Source organism: Oncorhynchus kisutch, linkage group LG6, assembly GCF_002021735.2.
Source record: "Oncorhynchus kisutch isolate 150728-3 linkage group LG6, Okis_V2, whole genome shotgun sequence".
Lineage (NCBI taxonomy): Eukaryota > Metazoa > Chordata > Actinopteri > Salmoniformes > Salmonidae > Oncorhynchus > Oncorhynchus kisutch.
This window is the reverse complement of record NC_034179.2, coordinates 78,080,353-78,099,801: the sequence shown is the minus strand read 5'-3', so window position 1 is coordinate 78,099,801 and position 19,449 is coordinate 78,080,353. Positions and strand designations below refer to the sequence as shown.

General features: G+C 42.3%; 1 protein-coding gene across 1 annotated transcript in view; it reads right to left on the bottom strand.

Moving 5' to 3' along the window:
• Window positions 1-19,449, bottom strand: part of LOC109892003 (ubiquitin carboxyl-terminal hydrolase 43-like) — a 90,394-nt gene that overhangs the window by 25,903 nt on the left and 45,042 nt on the right. The window contains exons 4-7 of the mRNA XM_031827741.1: window positions 14,670-14,762; window positions 11,389-11,524; window positions 11,102-11,246; window positions 2,806-2,968 (exon numbers count right to left, since the gene is read on the bottom strand). Coding sequence (XP_031683601.1) covers window positions 2,806-2,968; window positions 11,102-11,246; window positions 11,389-11,524; window positions 14,670-14,762 — 537 coding nt within the window. The remainder of the gene's footprint in view (window positions 1-2,805; window positions 2,969-11,101; window positions 11,247-11,388; window positions 11,525-14,669; window positions 14,763-19,449) is intronic.

Sequence of the window (19,449 nt, the reverse complement as noted above, 5' to 3'; positions counted from 1 at the left end):
CAACTAGCAATCTGGCTTTGAACGTTCTTAGCGAGGAACTCACATCTAAAGCATGCCGTGTCCAGAGATGATATGGATTAGACAGCAAGCTCTTAGCTCTTTTACTATGTTATATATGGAATTGTTTTAAGAAGGTCATACCAAGGTTAATTTAGCTATTTGATTTAGAATTTTATTTGGCCTTACTGCTATTAACCCATACAAACGCTTTGAATAACAGATTCACTACTTTGAACAACAGAAAGTGCCCCAAAAACTTCCAAAGGAAGTTTGTTCAGAAATGTCTGTACTACATCTTTGATAGGTATTTAACCCCTTATTTTTGGCACTAAACAGTCTCCATATATATTGTAATCCCATAATCTTTTTGAACTGGTACCGGGAGACCTTCAGACGACTCTTGTTGTGAGCAACTGACACGTACGTGAGAGTCTCAGCTTTTGAAAGAGGGGTCATATTAGTGTGTAAACCACCAAATTGCTCGGACGCTACAGACAGAAGTTGGCAAATCGGCTGTACTGACTTCAGATGACTTCCAAGACACGTGTAGGGGTCGTAGAGCAAAACGGACAACACCATCGTGTTCGTGAAAGTCTCATGCTTTGTTCGGACTCTACAGACGATTTTGTGAGAAGACCGATTTTCGCTCTAGAGCTGTTACCTTTCACTGCAGATGCGGAAGTGGATTTGCACGCCCAACTTTTCAGTTTTTGATTTGTTAAAAAAGTTTGAAATATCCAATAAATGTCGTTCCACTTCATGATTGTGTCCCACTTGTTGTTGATTCTTCACAAAAAAATACAGTTTTATATCTTTATGTTTGAAGCCTGAAATGTGGCAAAAGGTCGCAAAGTTCAAGGGGGCCGAATACTTTCGCAAGGCACTGTAGTTCTGATGATTATTTTGATATTAGATTAATGTAACAACCTGTTAGACAAGATATTTAAAGGAAAATTCCACCCAAAACCATTCATTCTTTTAATGTACAGTGTTAATTAACACTAATATGTGAGAAGAATATTTTTTTGTGAACGAATGTTTCATTTTGGCGTTATAATAAGATTGGCAACAAAATGGAAAATCAATGTGGAAATCTGTTGCAGCTCAAATAGACTACAAAATCCACATGCAATGCTCTCTTTATGGGCTGGCTGGCTAGCAAACATAGCTACGCACAATAATAACAAAGACAATTTCAGCATGTGCAGTAGCTAGTTAGCTGTAAAATCGCCTAAAGAAATTTAGGAGTCTACAATCTCAGCATGTTCAACCTGTAGATCGACATGCCTCACAGAGCAGAATCTGACATTCTCAATGGCACATACACTTTTGAGGAGATGGGAAACGTTGCCCATGCTATGTCTACGGTACAGGCCGGTGCATTCTGGGCGATTCTGGGACAAGGACCGCTCTCCTTCAAGGAGTGAATGGGAGTCTATTGGGTGCTAGCTCAAAAACCAACACTAGCACTAATTTCGTCAAGAAGTACAACATTTCAAATATTTTCCGAGATGTGAGATATTTAAACTTGCTACCTGTAATATCGTATAGCTTTGGAATTGTGATATTAGAGAAAATAGGCACTTTTCTCGACGTATACACTGACTCTGAGAAGGGATTGCGTAACGATTATCTTAGCAACCGTGTGACACAGCATGACAACGTGAACGCGAATGGTCGACAGGGTGGGGCGTAGTAACACGTTCCTTCATTCATTGGATTCCTATCTCCTTTCTTTCATATCTCTGGCAACGGCACCATGTAATGCACCCTGAATTAAAGAGGCGACAAATAGGAAAAATGGGCTCTGTGTTAAATGTCTCGAGGTATAACCAATGGCTCATTTAAGAGAAGACATCCTCCCGTGTTATGACATTGGCCAGTATTGAAATCTAACATGTATGATAGACGTTTTCACCATCTAAAAGTCCTATTCCAGTGTAGTGAGAGTGACTTTACCACAGTGCTACGTCATACCAGACGGATGTCTGCTTGCTTGAACGCCAATAACTCAGATACACATGAAAACATGAAAGGACCCAGGGAATTGATAGAACATCACTCAGGGATGCACAAAAACAATATAACATTCAAAATGAATGAACCTTTCCATTAAATTGAAGTTTTAAACACATTTTTATGTTTACAACTCTGGTTGAAATTAGATGAAAACAGTACTGGTTGATTACTTTTTTCAAATCCAATATATTTTCCAAGTTGATTCCACATCACAATACGTTGACAAATTACGTTGAAAAAACGTTGACTGGTTATGAAGTTTCCCATCTGACACCAGTGTGTGCCCAGTGGGATGGTTAATCAGCGATGTTGAAGCATGGGAGAATGCTGAGAGACACTAAGCCTTCTGGATGGGATTGGATTTCTCATGGCCGACTCTGTGAGGTCTCCTGAGCGAGTATTGATCCCTCCACTGCTGTCGGGCTGGATGTCTGATGGATTACGCCATCGTGTCAGATGTCAAACTTCACAACCATTCAGTTGGAGACTCGCCTCTCAATTAGATTGACAAGAAACTCTCAGAGGCTGTGACTCATTGACTGTGGCTCATTCAACCGTCACATGAGATAGTAGAGGCCTTTCTGTGCTGCATATTTCCCCATCGACATTAAAGTCGTGAGTTTTTTTCCTGCTGGCCCAAAGTCGAAAGAAAAGTCTATATTTAGAAATGACACATGACCTTATGTTGTAACTGTAACTTTCTCTTTGAATGAGTGATGGTATGAAGAGGTGAACAACACCAACCGCCCCTTAGATCCCAGAGTGTGTTTGAAACAGTCACCTAACCTGACAGCCTGCTGGGCATTCCAGGCGGCATTGCACACCAGCAACAGGATCTTCACCGGTACACCATGGTTCAGGAACTCTGATGACAAAGTTCCGGATGGAGGTAACCTTTGACCTTCGGGCCCGGAGGAGTACGGCGACGACGGCAGGCTGTGGTGGTACCCTGCAGGAGAGGAGGAAAGAGGGAGGAGACAGTGTGGGGGGGGGGGGGGGTGAAGGAAAGTTAAATATAAGACTTGGCGTTACATTTTATTTGGGAAGGAGCGAACCAGAAGGGAGAACAGATGGAGCGGGCGCTGCAGACTCTCCCAGCAGAATGGTCTTATCTGATGCAGCTTTTCACTCCTGGTGGGTGCCAGCACTTCTCACCAGCTAACTTCTCTTCCCTCACACTGTGGAGTGTAACTGAGAAAAAGCCTGATGAAATTACAGCACTCACAGACGTGACATTAGCAGATGCTGTGTTACCAACCTACTAACCTCATCCCCAGGCTATTGCGCACAGCGCATATAAGCCTGGGATATCAACCACTCAAAGTTGACTTTAGTGGGAGTGACTATAGAATTATATGCGAGTGATTCTATGGCAAATTATTTGTCATCGTTTCATTTTAGTGAATCACATGTGCTTGTGGTGTGGTGTGCTTGTGGTGCTCTGTGCTTATGGTGTACTAGCGGGGAGGGGGAGGGTTAGGGGGAAGGTGTTGTGGAAGATGATTGGTTGGTAGATTAGGTAGATTAAGCCAATGCCTATGTGCCAGGAGTTTCTCCCAGCTCTAACTCCCAGCTCTATGTTTTGGCCAAGTTTGACGCACTGGTCCACCAGACTCTACGCACATTTGTGCGGGAATGTCTGGGAAGGAGATTACCAACCTACAGACAATGCCAACCCATCAGGCGGCACTGGCTCCCAAAAATACTTGGTGATAAATCACATGGTAAATAGGACTGTAGACAGAAACGAGCAGCTATTGATTGGCCCGGCGACAGTGTTCTCCCAAAACCACAGCGTTGTATTAAACACCGCTGTTTACACCCATCCACCTCACAATGAATCATCGCCAACGGTGAATGTCACGCTTGAAGGCCCCAAAGCCGCCAAGATCCTGAGTGTGAGAATATCCCATCATTCAATCCAGCCACACCACAGATCTAATACCAGGATATAGGAGAGTGAAGGAATGTATGGAAACAAAGACCTATTCAATATCAATCAGACCCTTCATGTAAACAGCTCTGATATGATAGAGCCCTGACCCGAGAGTGAACAGAATGAGGAAGAGTATTACTGCCCTTCATTTATTCATGTTCAACTAATGAAACAGCTGTTCAAACTCTCTTCAATCATGCTCTGCAATTTACATATGTTGTTGACCTCTGATCGCTTTGAGGATGATTTATGTAAAGAATCCCTTCTTTAATGACTGGTGAAATGTTCTATAATTCAGCAGTAAAATGCAGAGGTCACCTCATGGACTGTCCCCACGTGATTGATGCTGAGAGGAGGTCTCTCATTGGTTATTAAGTAAAAGTGTATTTCCTTATGTTTTTGCATCAGAAATGTATTGTTTCTAGACATCTCCCCCAAGGTATTTTCACTGGTCTTTAAATTACAACCAGTTTCCTACCTTTAGGTTGATGTCAGCTTTTCAGAATGACAGATGGAGAGTGTCAAAATAGCCCACGGCAGATTCCTGTAGCTACACAGAAACTTCAACTTGTACATACACACACACACAAATATAATTTAATATGCCTGTTGATTGTAGTCTCCTGTGATGAGTGATATGACTCTCTATAAGATCATGGAAGAGTTGTGTATTCACTCTCCTGTAGTCTAGGGTTACGTCTGAGAAACACTTTCATTTTAAATTCCCTGACAGATGTGAAGGACAGGATGAGCCAGCCTGAACACTGTGAAAGCCAGTAATTAAACACCTCTGCCCCCAAAGAGATCCACTTCAATGACTGGATTAGCAGGGTCAGGTATTGACTGGTTTCAAGAAAGCCGTGAAGCCCTATAGCGAAGACAGACACCAAACTGACCACATACCAAGACTGAGACGTCAGTGATTACTAGGGTGGTGGCGGTCATGAAATTTTGTCAGCTGGTGATTGTCAAGCGAATAACTCATGGAAATTTACCATTAATTAACATAAACACATTCAGCATCTCCTGGCTTCCACACATAGCATAGAAAGCCACTGATGCAGACATCATTTGGAACATCTATATTTTAAAAAGTCTAATAAATCCATAGCCTACACCATCACAATAAATCCATTATGTATTTTAGACAGGTCTAAAGAAACAGGATATGAAGAAAAGTTAGTCTATTTCAGAAGAACAGAATAACATACTCTTTGTCCTTATGTTAGGTCCTGATCTGGCTATGCCATATGGCTGTGGGCTACACTAGTTCATTTTGCAGACAAGATTCGCTTAGAATTTTGTGGCATTTTTTTAATAGTATGAATAAAATCAAAAATATATGAGGGAAATCCTGCTATTCATCCGGCTATTCTGTGTTGAGCGGTTAACAAAGAAGCAGGTCTTCCTATATGCTAAATTTAGAGTTATTTATGCAACTGTAGTTGTGATCAAAATGTATAGAACAACGTTTGTATTTTTAATACAAGGCTGCATGATGCCACTAATGATGATTTGAAAAAAGTCACATGAAAGGCATGAGCTCTGCTTTGTCATTTGCGCAGGCTGTACACATTTAATCAAATCAAATGTTATTAGCGGCGAGCAGTTGCCATACCATGCAGTGACGCAACCCGTCAGGATGCTCTCGATGGTGTAGCTGTAGAACCATTTGAGGATCTGAGGACCCATGCCAAATCTTTTCAGTCTCCTGAGGGGGAATAGATTTTGTCGTGCCCTCTTCATGACTGTCTTGGTGTGCTTGAAACATGTTAGTTTGTTGGTGATGTGAACACCAAGGAACTTGAAGCTCTCAACCTGCTCCACTGCTGCCCCGTTGATGAGAATGGGGGTGTGCTCGGTCCCCTTTTTCCTGTAGTCCACGATCATCTCCTTTGTCTCGATCACGCTGAGGGAGAGGTTGTTGTCCTGGCACCACACGGCCAGGTCTCTGACCTCCTCCCTATAGACTGTCTCTCATTCACAATTTGACAAGCACTTGATAATGCCTCAAATTTCTTGGTGGCATCCCCTTTCTGTGGCCGTAATTCCCCCCCCAAAAATCCATGTCTTTTGAGGCCAATGGCCGTTGTGCCCTTGGGCTGAATATAATAATTATAATTCCCTTCTTCCGGCTGCGTGCTCCGAAACACATCTCACTCTCATGGCTCTCTCAGATAGCTCAACTCTAATTAGCCAATGCCCGTCACGTGATCTATCACACCCTGATCTGTTTCACCTGTCTTTGTGATTGTCTCCACCCCCTCTAGATGTCGCCCATCTTCCCCATTATCCCCTGTGTATTTATACCTGTGTTCTCTGTTTGTCTGTTGCCAGTTCGTCTTGTTTGTTCAAGTTAACCAGCGTTTTATGTCTCAGCTCGTGCTTTTTCCCATCTCTCTTTTCTCACTCTCCTGGTTTTGACACTTGCCTGTCCTGATTCCGAGCCCGCCTGCCTGACCACTCTGCCTGCCCCTGACCCTGCCTGCCGACCTGTACCCTTGCCCCCTTCTGGATTACCGACCTCTGCCTTACCCTGACCCTGAGCCTGCCTGCCGCCCGGTACTGTTGCCCCACCTCTGGTTTACTATCCATGCCTGCCGTGACCTGTCTATTACCTGCCTCCGTTGGTATATTAAACTATTGTTTATTTGACGTGGTCTGCATCTGGGTCTTACCTTCATACTTGATAGTGATCGGATCTTTCTCACAAGCTACAAGTGAAGACACACACATCAGGGATGCAACTGTGCGTCCTTATCCAATTCCGACTCGCACATTGAAGATATTAGAAGAACTGTCCACATTTACTTTTCGAGGAGGCCTAATGAACAGCAAAAGCACTAGCTTATGTCAATCTACTATCCCCCATAATACAAAAGTTGACCGATTCTATTCTGTGCGAGAAATAAATGTTGATGAACTTTTAGGCTATTTCTTCACATTATAAGTGCAGTAACGCGCACACTGCAGTAGGCTATACGCGCAAATGTTCCAAAATGCAATCAATTAGCGGGAAAACACTAGCGGGAAAACACCATTCTCAAAAGTGTGATTATGCATGTAATGCCTTTATTATAAAGGTACATTTTTATGGTGAAAATTATCTTCCCCAAACTTCAAAGTCACGCACTGCTTATGTATGCCAGTTAGGCTTTACACCCCTTGTAAAGTGGATTAATGTGCTTCATTTTAAGAAGTTATTTGGCCACTTTAGTTGTGATACAAACCGTATCAAAAAATATATGCCTATGGACTAAGCTACATGAGGTGCGAGACTATGACTATTTTTTTTAAAGGCACGAGCTGTTTCTTGCCTTACTGCACAGCTGGGCATCATTCACAAGTGATAATATATAATTCACAAGTGATAGGCTAATATTGTCATGCATCAGACTGTTCTTGATTTAATTTTGTCTTTACATATACTAAATAATATATGTGAAATTTGTTTTGATTTAGAATGGAACATTATCATAAACCGGTCTCGAAACAGGGGCAGGGGAAAAAATGCGCGTCATCTATGCACATAAATAACGAATGGAGGACACTTTTCCTGTAGTTAATTTTCATGCCAGCCAGGTAGGCTATACTCCTGTTGTAAAGAGAAGAAATGCGCTTAATATTAGGAAAGTTGAGAAATAAATATAGTAGGCCTAGCCTATATAAAGCTGATGAGATCCTCCTCTTTTTAATAGAGGCCATCACTCTGTTTTAGCACGCAATTGTATAGTCTAGGGATATGTTGCACAACATGAGCTCATGGCCTCTCATGAAGTGTTTGATTAGATTTTCGATTACATTTGCATTGATGTCAGAGTGATTAGAGGGACAATATAGTGCTGAGTACCTGGTAGCTTGTCACGTTTACACCCGCTCCCCCTCCCTGGTGCCAGGCTACCCGTCTTCACACGCACCTGTCACCATCATTACACGCAGCAGAGCTCATTGGACTCAACTGGACTTCACGTGGTTGATTGCCCCTGTATATCTGTCTGTTCCTCGGTGGTGTTCCCTGTGTCTGCATTAATTGTTGTTATGTGTTCCTGTTCAGACGCTGCTCCTGTTCTGTTTCATGTCCATCAGTTATTACATCTTCACTCCCTGTACCTGCTTCCTATCTCCTGTGTCGATCCTTTCATAGTTAGTCAGTTTGGTAGGCTACTAATAACCATCAGCAGCATCAGAGCTTGGAGAAGCCTAATTACCATGACTAAATGGTCATGTGTAATTTGAGTGCCGTCATGACTCGTGACCGCCGGCGTGGCGGTAATACAGTCACCGTAACAGCCCTAGTGATGACTTCATGGCGTTCGTCTCCTCCACTGAGTGACCTAGTTAGCCAGGCTTCTGAATGTCCTCACTGAGGAGCCTGAACTAATTATTGGGCTTTTCAAACAAGTGTTCCACATCAGTTCCACCTAAACTGGAAGCCCAGGCTGTTTGTTAGACAGTAAATTGAAGCACATGTTGAAAATCCCACTGATGCCCTGACAGGGGGAACTCTATGGCCTGGCAGCCAGGCAGCATACTGTATTACAACCATACTATATTAGAGACACAATGGACAAACCATGTCATGGTGGGCTGCAGGGTCGACTGAGTTTGGATCAGTCATTGATTAGATGAAGTCATGCAATCTGTTATTAATTTCCTTAATATGAGCCTGGTATGAACAAGCAAGACACTGTCAACCCAAATGCAACCTGAAGAAGGGGAATACCTGATGGGAAAAAACATGTTATCTGTGTGTATGATGCACTTCACTGAATGTGAAATAAGATACTTCTATGAGAATTGCTATGACAATGGAGTTTTGTGGGTACAGAATCAATGTTTACATAAACTGACATAGAAAGTGCTTACACCTCTCTTCCTATTTCACCATGCCATGAAAGGTCAGGCAGGAGAAAAAATACTCCCAGACACCATCATCTCTCATGAATCTTTTGTGCCACACTGGGATATTCCATACATTGTAGATAGTTAATGTAAACCTTGATGACAGCGACTCAATTACTCATTCTCCTCGCTGACAACCAGCAAATGAAAATGCTGCCAGGCACAGACAAACGCACACTCCACCATTTTTCTACAGACCGCTCATCAAGGTGTGAAGTGACATTACTGATAGGCTGTGTGTCAAACAGAGGTGGACAGCCCCTGCTTCACATTTTAATGATTTTGAACATGATTCTAGGACATTTAGTGAGAGCCTTTAGTGACAGCCAGTCGCTGATGTGCTTAAAGTGAGTCACCCTCTGAATTCACCAACTAATATACTGTAGCATGGTGCCAAGGCTCTTGTTTTTTTTGTTGCCATACAGTAAGTGCTACAATTCATTTCAGTTGGTGCCTCAGCTTGACAGCTTCTATTGGTACCTGAGACACTCCATTCAGACAGTCTAGGTATTCAGACATATCCAGTTTGTCAAAGCACAAGCCTGCAACACTAGTGTTGAACATCTCTGTCTAGGAGTTACTATACAATTCAGGCGAGCTCAGGTTTTCTGTAACAAGAGCAAAGCCGAACATGAACACTTTAGAAACTTTAACTTCCAGCTATAGAGGCATTATGGCAGTCCTCCTGACCCAGAAGCTGTGGAGAAATTAGCTGCTGTCTGGCCAGTCTTTAGAGGCCACTTCACTCAAAGACACTGCCAGCCCTGTACCTGACCAATGCTGTCAATTGCTTATTGAAAGGATTTCTTCCAAGCAGAGGCTGAAAAGAGCTTGGTAGAGTCCCACATGCTTTTCATACTGAGAGAAGTAGTGAGTAAAGTATGCTGTATGTAAACTAAGGAGTAGTACAGGAGTGGTATAGTAGAGGAGTCTTTTAAATCAGTGTAGACACTGTTCTGGGGAAGAACAGATACGACTCCATTCCCATTCATAGTTAATGTGCATGAGGTGCATGATCCTTAAAGGAATATTGATTTCAAGTACACAATATGTATCTTCCATTAGCAGCAGTGACCATTAACGTTTATGAGCAGTGACAACTCATCATGATTTAAAGAGGCACATTACACAACCCAATGAGGTATAAGCTGAGGTGAAGCCTCCTCCGTCAGTACAGTACCACATTTCATGCCCGTCAGCTTTAGGCCAAATAGATAATGATTACAAAATGATTACTCAGTATTCATTGTGTAACAGTGTTTGAGTTCTGTTATCAGACTGGATGTGCATGAAATGAGAGGATGCTCTGTTCAGCAGGGAGGTGGTGAGAGAGGCCTCTCCATATCAACCCAAGTCTGAGAAAACATCCCAGGGGGATTCAGTGTGTGTTTGTGTGTGTGTGTGTGTGTGTGTGTGCGTGCGTGCACGCGTGTGTGTGTGTGTGTGTACAGACCAACCAAACTGAGTAGTCGATTACGTGTGGTCTAACCAAAGATGATAAAGGAGAGACAGATTTCTCCAATAACTTTGCTCGGTGGTGATGCAAAGAAGTATCATTTTCAGGGACAAACCCAGCTCTGCAAAACCCAGGGTGAAAAATGTGGTAAAACTATCCACACAATCTGGCTTCTGGGAACAATGTCTGTTTGCCCTTCACATCATCAGTACAATTACAGAGGAGAGATATTTCAAACATAAATCATTCGATGACAGCAAATCTTTGCGGAGGAAAATAATGGTGATTTGAGTAGATCTGAGCATCTGAGTTTTATTGAAAATATGTTTAAAATGTGTTTATAAGCACACATGTTCCCCAAGGACTTCTTATTCTACATTGTGAGTTCCTCATGGAATCTATCAGACCCAAAGTACACAAACAAATGTGGGTCATCTTGTTTAAAAAGAAACAATGCATTTCTCCTCAGTTGTTCATTCTGATGTTTGGAAGGCTTGTGCACAGTTCGGGTAAAAGCTACAGTACAAAGAGCATGTAATTATCACCACCAGAGGAAGGACAGACTTTCACATAATACCCTGGTATTTCACATAGGTTGTACATCCCATTCTGTTATTACAGTACCTCTATATGCTCTTGACTGAGAAAGGCTTATTTCACGATGGGACTGAAATTACCCCTGCTTGCTTATACAGTGGAAAAGGGACAGATTCTATTGGATGATCTTGGTTGATAGTGGTGATATTGATCTGAATGTCCCTGGAATATGTAGTTGTTGCTACGGTTACCTGAGAGTAGTGCAGAGCCTCCTCTGATGTATAGGGGCGGGGCCTGGAAGGCATAGATGATGTCAGTCTCGGCTATGCACGTGAGATCCTCCTCATCAAAGAAGGAGCGCTGAAAGCCTGTGGTGTAGATCTCTGTCAGGATCACCTGAAAGAGAGAGGGAGAGAGGGAGAGAGGGAGAGAGATAGCAAGAGTATCCATTTTATTTAATCAGAGACTTGGAAAATGGAGTGAAAGTGAATCTGAGGATAGTGTGCATCATCAAGAAGAGTGAGACAAGATCACCTACCTGGTCTGGGGAGATCTTCCCCTCATCCGCCAACATCCTTCTAAGAAAGGCCAGCGAACCAAAGAGAGGCACAGCCAGCCCGATGCGCAGGTATCTCTGGCCCTTCGTACTGAAGACCAGAGTAACACACAAAGACCTGTCGAGTGAAGGGGAGAGAGCGAGAGAGAGAGAATAGCCACTGCATTGAAATCACTACCATTTTTATTGCTACCATTTTCATTAGCTCTTCAGAGACTAAGTCATTGGTATGTTGTTATTTACAAGGCCATACTGAGACAGCTCCCATTGTACCTGTGTATCTACATTGTCCAGCAGACTAATGACAAGTATCAATTAAAGTGAGTTTTGTGATGTCTTGTTGATGACCTGCTCTATAATCCACCATGGAGAAGATTTAACATGATGAAGATAGTGAGAGATGTCACTTCCAGCACACAGGCATTATCACACATGGGGACAGAGGACACACAGCAGTGGGGGATATACAGTATTATACAACGGGTGGGTCTAATCCTGAATGCTGATTGGTTAAAACCTCATTCCAGCAGGTGTCTATTCCACAAGTTACCACTGGCTAAATCTATGATGTTAAAATGCCTATTTACTCTGTTCCATCTGACTGCGCAATCCACTGTCTCATCAGCCCAGTCAGGCAATTTATAAACTCCACTATGAAAAGCATCTAACATTTCGTCCTCAACAGCAGAGATTTGAATAAACCTTGCTGTCTGTCACTCCGACATTTGCAATATTGTTTCAATATTCAAATTCGATCTCCAGCTGTCCCATAGTAATGAACGTGTCGGGAGTTGGAATGAGACAGACAGGTAGGCAGCTTTTCTCAGCCAGTCTAAATCATGAATTAGCATAATTTCTCTGGATATATACAAATAACTATCAATAGAAAACAGGTAAAACTAAACGAAGAGCAGCTAGTTTGAAGTTTTTTCCAGTTTCAGTTTGAAGTGATTGTGTTAGCTGTGTTGTTGGCTAGCTCTTAAACAACAGTGTCCTGGCGAGAGAGCACATGTTCTACGCCAGGTGAAATCGTGCATCATTAGCTCATTGTTATGGACGTATCCTAATAAATGTCACTAGAAAACAGCTTAAAATGCAAATGCAGCTACTTTGTTGTTATTCTGGCTGCACTGTTGACGTGACTGTAAGTTAACCTTAGTTGGCTAGCAAGCAAGTGATAAGAACATTGCCAGCCAATATGGCAATGGAATATTTAGAATGAGCGGCTCATTTAGTGAAGTTAATGTGTTTAAATGGAGATGCCTGCCATACCACTCAGTCCATTAGGGTACAACATCAATATGGGTCCATGTCGGGCTGACTCTGCCACATTGGTTAACACACTAGATCATAACTAACCACATACTGTATATATGACATGTGGGAACACATTTCTGTCAGAAAATAGGTACTGTAGCAGTCCAATAAATAAATGTATATGTGTGAGGTTGGGGTTGGTGTTAATGACTGTTGGCGTTGAAAGTCTGCACTTTATTTTGTGTTAGGGTTTATGGAGATAGTTTTGTATATGACACCTTTTTTCTTACATGGGCAACCATGTACAAAATCTTAAAAGGCAAACCATCTGTTTCTTCCTTTCATAACTGTCTACAGTATTCAATGCCATTAGCCAAAAGTAGAACGAATGAGGCGATTATGTAAAGTTTGCCTGGCAAGCTGTTTGTTAGAGCTAGATTTTTAAAAAACGATTCTTCAATTAGCATAAAAGCTTGTTTAAGGCCAGGCACCACAGGCTGAAATGACATTTTTGCATCTACTGTGCGTTCAGAAAGTATTCAGACCCTTTGACTTTTTCCACATTTTGTTACGTTACAGCCTTATTCTAAAATGGATTCATTTGTTTTTTTTCTCATCAATCTGCACACAATACCTCATAATGACAAAGAAAAAACTGATTTTTAGAAATGTTACTTTACTTAGTACTTTGTTGAAACACCTATGTCAGCGATTACAGCCTTGAGTCTTCTTGGGTATGACACTACAAGCTTGGCACACCTATATTTGGGGAGTTTCTCCCATTCTTCTTTGCAGATCCTCTCAAGCTCTGTCAGGTTGGATGGGGAGCGTCGCTGCACAGCTATTTTCAGGTCTTTCCAGAGATATTCGATCGGGTTCAATTCAGGGCTCTGGCTGAGCCACTCAAGGACATTCAAAGACTTGTCCCGAAGCCATTCTTGCGTTGTCTTGGCTGTGTGTTTAGGGTTGTTGCCCTGTTGAAAGGTGAGCATTGACCCAGTCTGAGGTTCTGAGTGCTCTGGAGCAGGTTTTCATCAAGGATCTGTCTGTACTTTCTACAGTCATCTTTCCCTCTATCCTGACTAGTCTCCCAGTCCCTGCTGCTGAAAAACATCCCCACAGATGCTGCCACCACCATGCTTCACCGTAGGGATGGTGGCAGGTTTCCTCCAGACGTGATGCTTGAAATTCAGGCCAAAGAGTTCAATCTTGGTTTCATCACACCAGAGAATATTGTTTCTCATGGTCTGAGAGTCCTTTAGCTGCTTTTTGGCAAACTCCAAGTGGGCTGTCATGTGCCTTTTACTGAGGAGTGGCTTCCGTCCGGCCACTCTGCCATAAAGGCCTGATGGTTGGAGTGCTGCACCAATAATACCTGTTAAAGCTAGAATCGTTCATTGAAACAATAACACAGCGTTCTCCCCGCCCCTTTATCGCTAAAAAGCTAAGGGATGGGGCTGGACGGAATATGTATCCACTCTCAAATATGTATCCACTCTCAAATTCATGTAGCAACTAAGGATTCTAGCTTTACGTTGCATGCTCAGTATGAATGATGATCTACAGTATGAGATCAACGTTGCAGTGTCCATTTGTGGTGTAGGATTGGATAGATGAGTGTGTGTTAGGCTTTGAATTTGCTAGGCACACCCTGGTACCTCAAAAGGAGGACACAGCTGCATGAACTTCTATTACACCCCAGCCCAGGAATCTGAGTTAGGTGTTAAACTTATCACTTGACTCTAAATAATATTTTCCAATTAGGACAACTCCTCCATCTGCACTGGAGAATAAAGTATAAACTGTTTATAACTATAAACTGTATTGACTTAGTGTTGTCAGGCGGTGTGTGAGAGGAAACATTATCTTCTGCTTTTAATAAAAAACAAAGTGACTCTCACTGACAGATGTCTCCTAATGTCTGCACGTAGTACCATGGTGTGGTGTGATGTGTTGCATGGTTGTGTATTCAGTATGGTTGGTGCCCTAACAGGGATAGTACTCACCTGGTGTGGCGCAGAGGGATGGGAAGTGAAATGCAGAGGAAAGGGTCAAAGGTGTTGCTCTGTTTATGACAATGAGGGCAGGTCAGCGATGACCTGTGGAAAGAAAAACAAGATTGTGTGAAGTTTGATGCCTGTTTTAGACACCTGAACATGCACTTCTGTGTCAGGCCAGCAGGAATGTACATCTTGCTATTAAAATGGACACACTGTATGTACAGTATGTCTTGATGTTGCTGTAGAGATTTTCTATGGGAAAGATAAGTGATGTAAGGGGGGTGGGTAGTGGGAAAAATCCTCACGGTGCAACTGCGCCTTTAAATGGGAACCAGCACGCAGCGATTCCCTAATGATCACTAATACCATCATGGGGAGAATAGAGAACAGTCCTAAGATATGGCTTGTTTACTCCCTATATGAATGTTCAGGCCATAGGACTCAAAGGTCAGGAAAAGAGAGCAAATCTTAAATTTTACCAATATTTCCTTCCACACCTGGTTCACACACTGTTTCCAACAAACCCCTTTATTTATGTTTAAGAGAGGAAGTTGCTTATTCTGGCAAATCACTAATTGTTTGAACAAAAAGTCAGAGGGTATTTCCATGGAAGTCCTCAGACTGCAGTGCTATTGAACTTGACTTGAATTAAACTTGACTTGAAGTACTTCTAAATCCTGTAATAGTTCTATGGCAAGAACTCCATGACTGGTTCTTCTAGTCAGGAAGCGAAAAGCATTTCACAAGGCTGCCTGAAACTTTAAGAGCCTTTAGGACTGGAGTGGAATTGAGTTCAACAATGACTTTGCTGCATACAATCAAAACAAGTTGACAAAGCTATGGCAAATCTGAATTTCAAGCATAAATGTCCCTCTTCCTCTTTTACCCAGCAAGGCGATGTTTTAAGACAGTATTTCCCTATTCTTGTGTTTAGAAATTTTCATATGATCAGTGCACAGAGCTTTCACTTCTACAGCCTGCATGTCAGGAACCTTTACAAGGGGTAGCCTACCATGGAAATCTTAGCCAGAGCATAGCTGTTTAAAAGTGTTTCCCTTCTAGGAAGGCACCTGACAGACCCACAGGGGTGAGTGGGGGAGAGTGAATAAAGCCGTATTCAACTCAACCCAGCTGACACTGGCTCTGCGTGGAGCTCTCTCTTGGCAGAGTGGATCGCTCCCCTACGGATGTCTTATTCTCAACAGGAAACAGAGGAGCTGCCCATGTTCCTCGCATACAAATAACACTCCAGCAGCTCCAATAAAACATAGATGTACTGTGCATTGGTAAGGAACACTTAGGCCTAAAGGAAAAGGAGGTGATATTTCCGTGATGCCTAATGGATGAAGTGTGAGCAGCACTTGAGAGGGAATCCCTGTCTATGAAGCAGTGAAGCTGAAGGGTGAGAGTTTGAGTCAGCTTAAACACTAGCCCAGGGGTAGGCAGCCACGGGACGATTTTTAACGGAGCGGATAGTGGGGGACCAAAACATAATTATAATAATTTGTACACTGCAAATTGACCCCAACTATCCCAAAAAGAGATTATATTTGAAAAGAACAATAATTTCATACCTTATTTACATTGAGACACGATCACATACACCGAGTGTACAAAACAGCCCTTTGCCCTCAGAACAACCTCAATTCATAGGGGCAGGGACTCTGCAAGGAGTTGAAAGCATTCCACAGGGATGCTGACCCATGTTGACTCCAATGCTTCCCACAGTTGTGTCAAGTTGGATGGATGTCCTTTGGGAGGTAGACAATTCTTGATACACACGGGAAACTGTTGAACGTAAAAAAAATTCAGCACCGGTTTAGGCCGGGGGTGCTTTACATGGCATATCGTGCTCTAGTGACTCCTTGTGGTAGGCCAGGTGCCTGCAGGCAGACTTCGGTAATCAGTTGAATGGTGTTTCCTCTGACACATTGGTGCAGCTGGATTGTGGGTTAAGCAGGCAGGGGTTAAGATGCATAGTTTGGTGGGTCCTGTTTCAGAGGATGCATCACTCAACCTTTGTCTATACCGGGCCTGTTGGGGAGCTGCAGCAATTAGACAATATTGTAATTGGATATTTTAAATTTAACAAGCCGTCAGTTAATTAATTACTTAAAAAATCATACAATGTGATTTTCTGGATTTTGGTTTTAGATTCCGTCTCTCACAGTTGAAGTGTACCTATGATAAAAATTACAGACCTCTACATGCTTTGTAAGTGGGAAACCTGCAAAATCGGCAGTGTATCAAATACTTCTTCTCCCCACTGTATATAGTACCAGTCAGAAGTATAGACACACCTACTCATTTGAGGGTTTTTCTTTATTTTTACTATTTTCTACATTATAGAATAATAGTGAAGACATCAAAACTATGAAATAACAGATATGGAATCATGTAACCAAAAAAGTGTTAAACAAATCAGCCACCCGTTGCCTTGATCACAGCTTTGCACACGCTTGGCATTCTCTAAACCAGCTTCATGAGGTAGCCTGAAATGCATTTAAATGAACAGGTGTGGCTTGTTAAAAGTTCATTTGTGGAATTTCTTTCCTTCTTAATGTGTTTGAGCCAATCAGTTCTGTTGTGACAAGGTAGGGTTGGTTGGTATACAGAAGATAGCCCTATTTGGTAAAAGACCAAGTCCATATTATGTCAAGAACTACTTAAATAAGCAAAGAGAAATGACAGTCCATCATTATTTTAAGACATGAAGGTCAATCAAAAACCATCAAGGGCTATGATGAAACTGGCTCTCATGAGGACCACCACAGGAAAGGAAGACCCAGAGTTACCTCTGCTGCAGAGGATACGTTCATTAGAGTTACCAGCCTCAGAAATTGCAGCCCAAATAAATGCTTCACAGAGTTCAAATAACAGACACATCTCAACATCAACTGTTCAGTTGAGACTGCGTGAATTCGGCCTTCATGGTTGAATTGCTGCAAAGAAAGCACAACTAAAGGACACCAATAATAAGAAGAGACTTGCTAGGGCCAAGAAACATGAGCAATGGACATTAGACCAGTGGAAATCTGTCCTTTGGTCTGATGAGTTTGGTTCCAACCGCTGTGTCTTTGTAAGACGCAGAGTAGGTGAACGGATGATCTCCGCATTTGTGGTTCCCACCGTGAAGCATGGAGGAGGAGGTGTGATTGTGTGGGGGTGCTCTGCTGGTGACACCTTCAGTGATTTATTTACAATTCATTACACACTTAACCAGCATAGGTACCACAGCATTCTGCAAAGATACCCCATCCCATCTGGTTTGCGCTTTGTTGGACTATCATTTGTTTTCAACAGGCAAATGACCCAAAACACACCTCCAGGCTATGTAAGGGCTATTTGACCGAGAAAGAGAGTGATGGAGTGCTGCATCAGATGACCTGGCCTCCACAAACACCCGACCTCAACACAATTGAGATGGTTTGGGATGAGTTGGACCGCAGACTGACGGAAAAGCAGCCAACAAGTGCTCAGCATATGTGGGAACTCCTTCAAGACTGTTGGAAAAGCATTCCATGTGAAGCTGGTTGAGAGAATGCTAAGAGTGTGCAAAGCTGTCATCAAGGCAAAGGGTGGCTACTTTGAAGAATCTCAAGAATCAATTTTGATTTGTTTAACACTTTTTTGGTTACTAAATGATTCTATATGTGTTATTTCATAGTTTTGATGTCTTCACTATTATTCTAGAAAATAGTAAAAAATTAAGAAAAACCCTTGAATGAATAGATGTGTCCAAACTTTTGACTGGTACTGTATTTGTTTTTTACATTTTCATTGTTGGACTGTAAAAACACCAGGATATGAGCTCCAAGTGATTTTAATTTTGGAAATCAGTTCCTAAGTATTCCCACGCATAACAGAGAGACACGTGATCATATCGTCAAATATATCTGTTTGGGATTCTTGTGGTCAATTTGCAGTCTACAAATGATTTGTAATTATGGTCCGGCCCCCCGACCATCATCTCACGAAAAACATTGTCCTGTGGCTGAATCTAATTGATGATCCCTGGCCTAAAGATGGCTGTTAATTCATCTCAGTGAGCCTGCAGCCTCACTGCATCTCTGGGTTCAAAAGGTCGTGGCCCCATTAGAGATTGTTGATATGTAAGGCATCGTTCAGCAGGTGATCCTGAGCATCCAGACAAAACAAAGGAATTACCGTAATAATCACAGAGTCACAGTAATAATCTCAAAAATGCTTCAAAGCCCTTTTTATTCAACCCTCCTCCAGAAATATGAATAAATTAAGTGGTGAGACAAAACAAAGGTCACCCAGTCAAAATGATTCAGACAAAGAGAGGCGAGAAGCTCTGAGAGAGAGTGGTGGGTTTTCGTGCCGCTGTAAAAAGGCTGGGCTTCCAGTGAAACTACTGTACACCACGTCCATAATCTGACATGCTCTGCTGCCTGCCGTTTGGCTTCACTCTAATGAGCAGCGCTTGACAGATACCACAGAGATTTTCACTGCATATTACCCATGCTAGGCTGTGAGTCATGCTGTGGGATGAGAACAAAACTAGCTATATCAAAGCTTTACCTTCAAGAACTGGGCAATGCATGATTTGACCAGAGTCTACAGAGTTGTAGAGAAATAATAAGTTCAAAATCAATACTTCCAGAGTTAGAGTAGGCACTTCACTTTTGCGGAGACATCACATTCAGACAAAGAGAATTGTAATAACGGTACCGTACAGTCAATTGAATGACACCAACATGTGATGAACGTCAAATCAAATCAGAATAAAAAACTTAAGAGATAAAAGGCCTGTCAGTATATA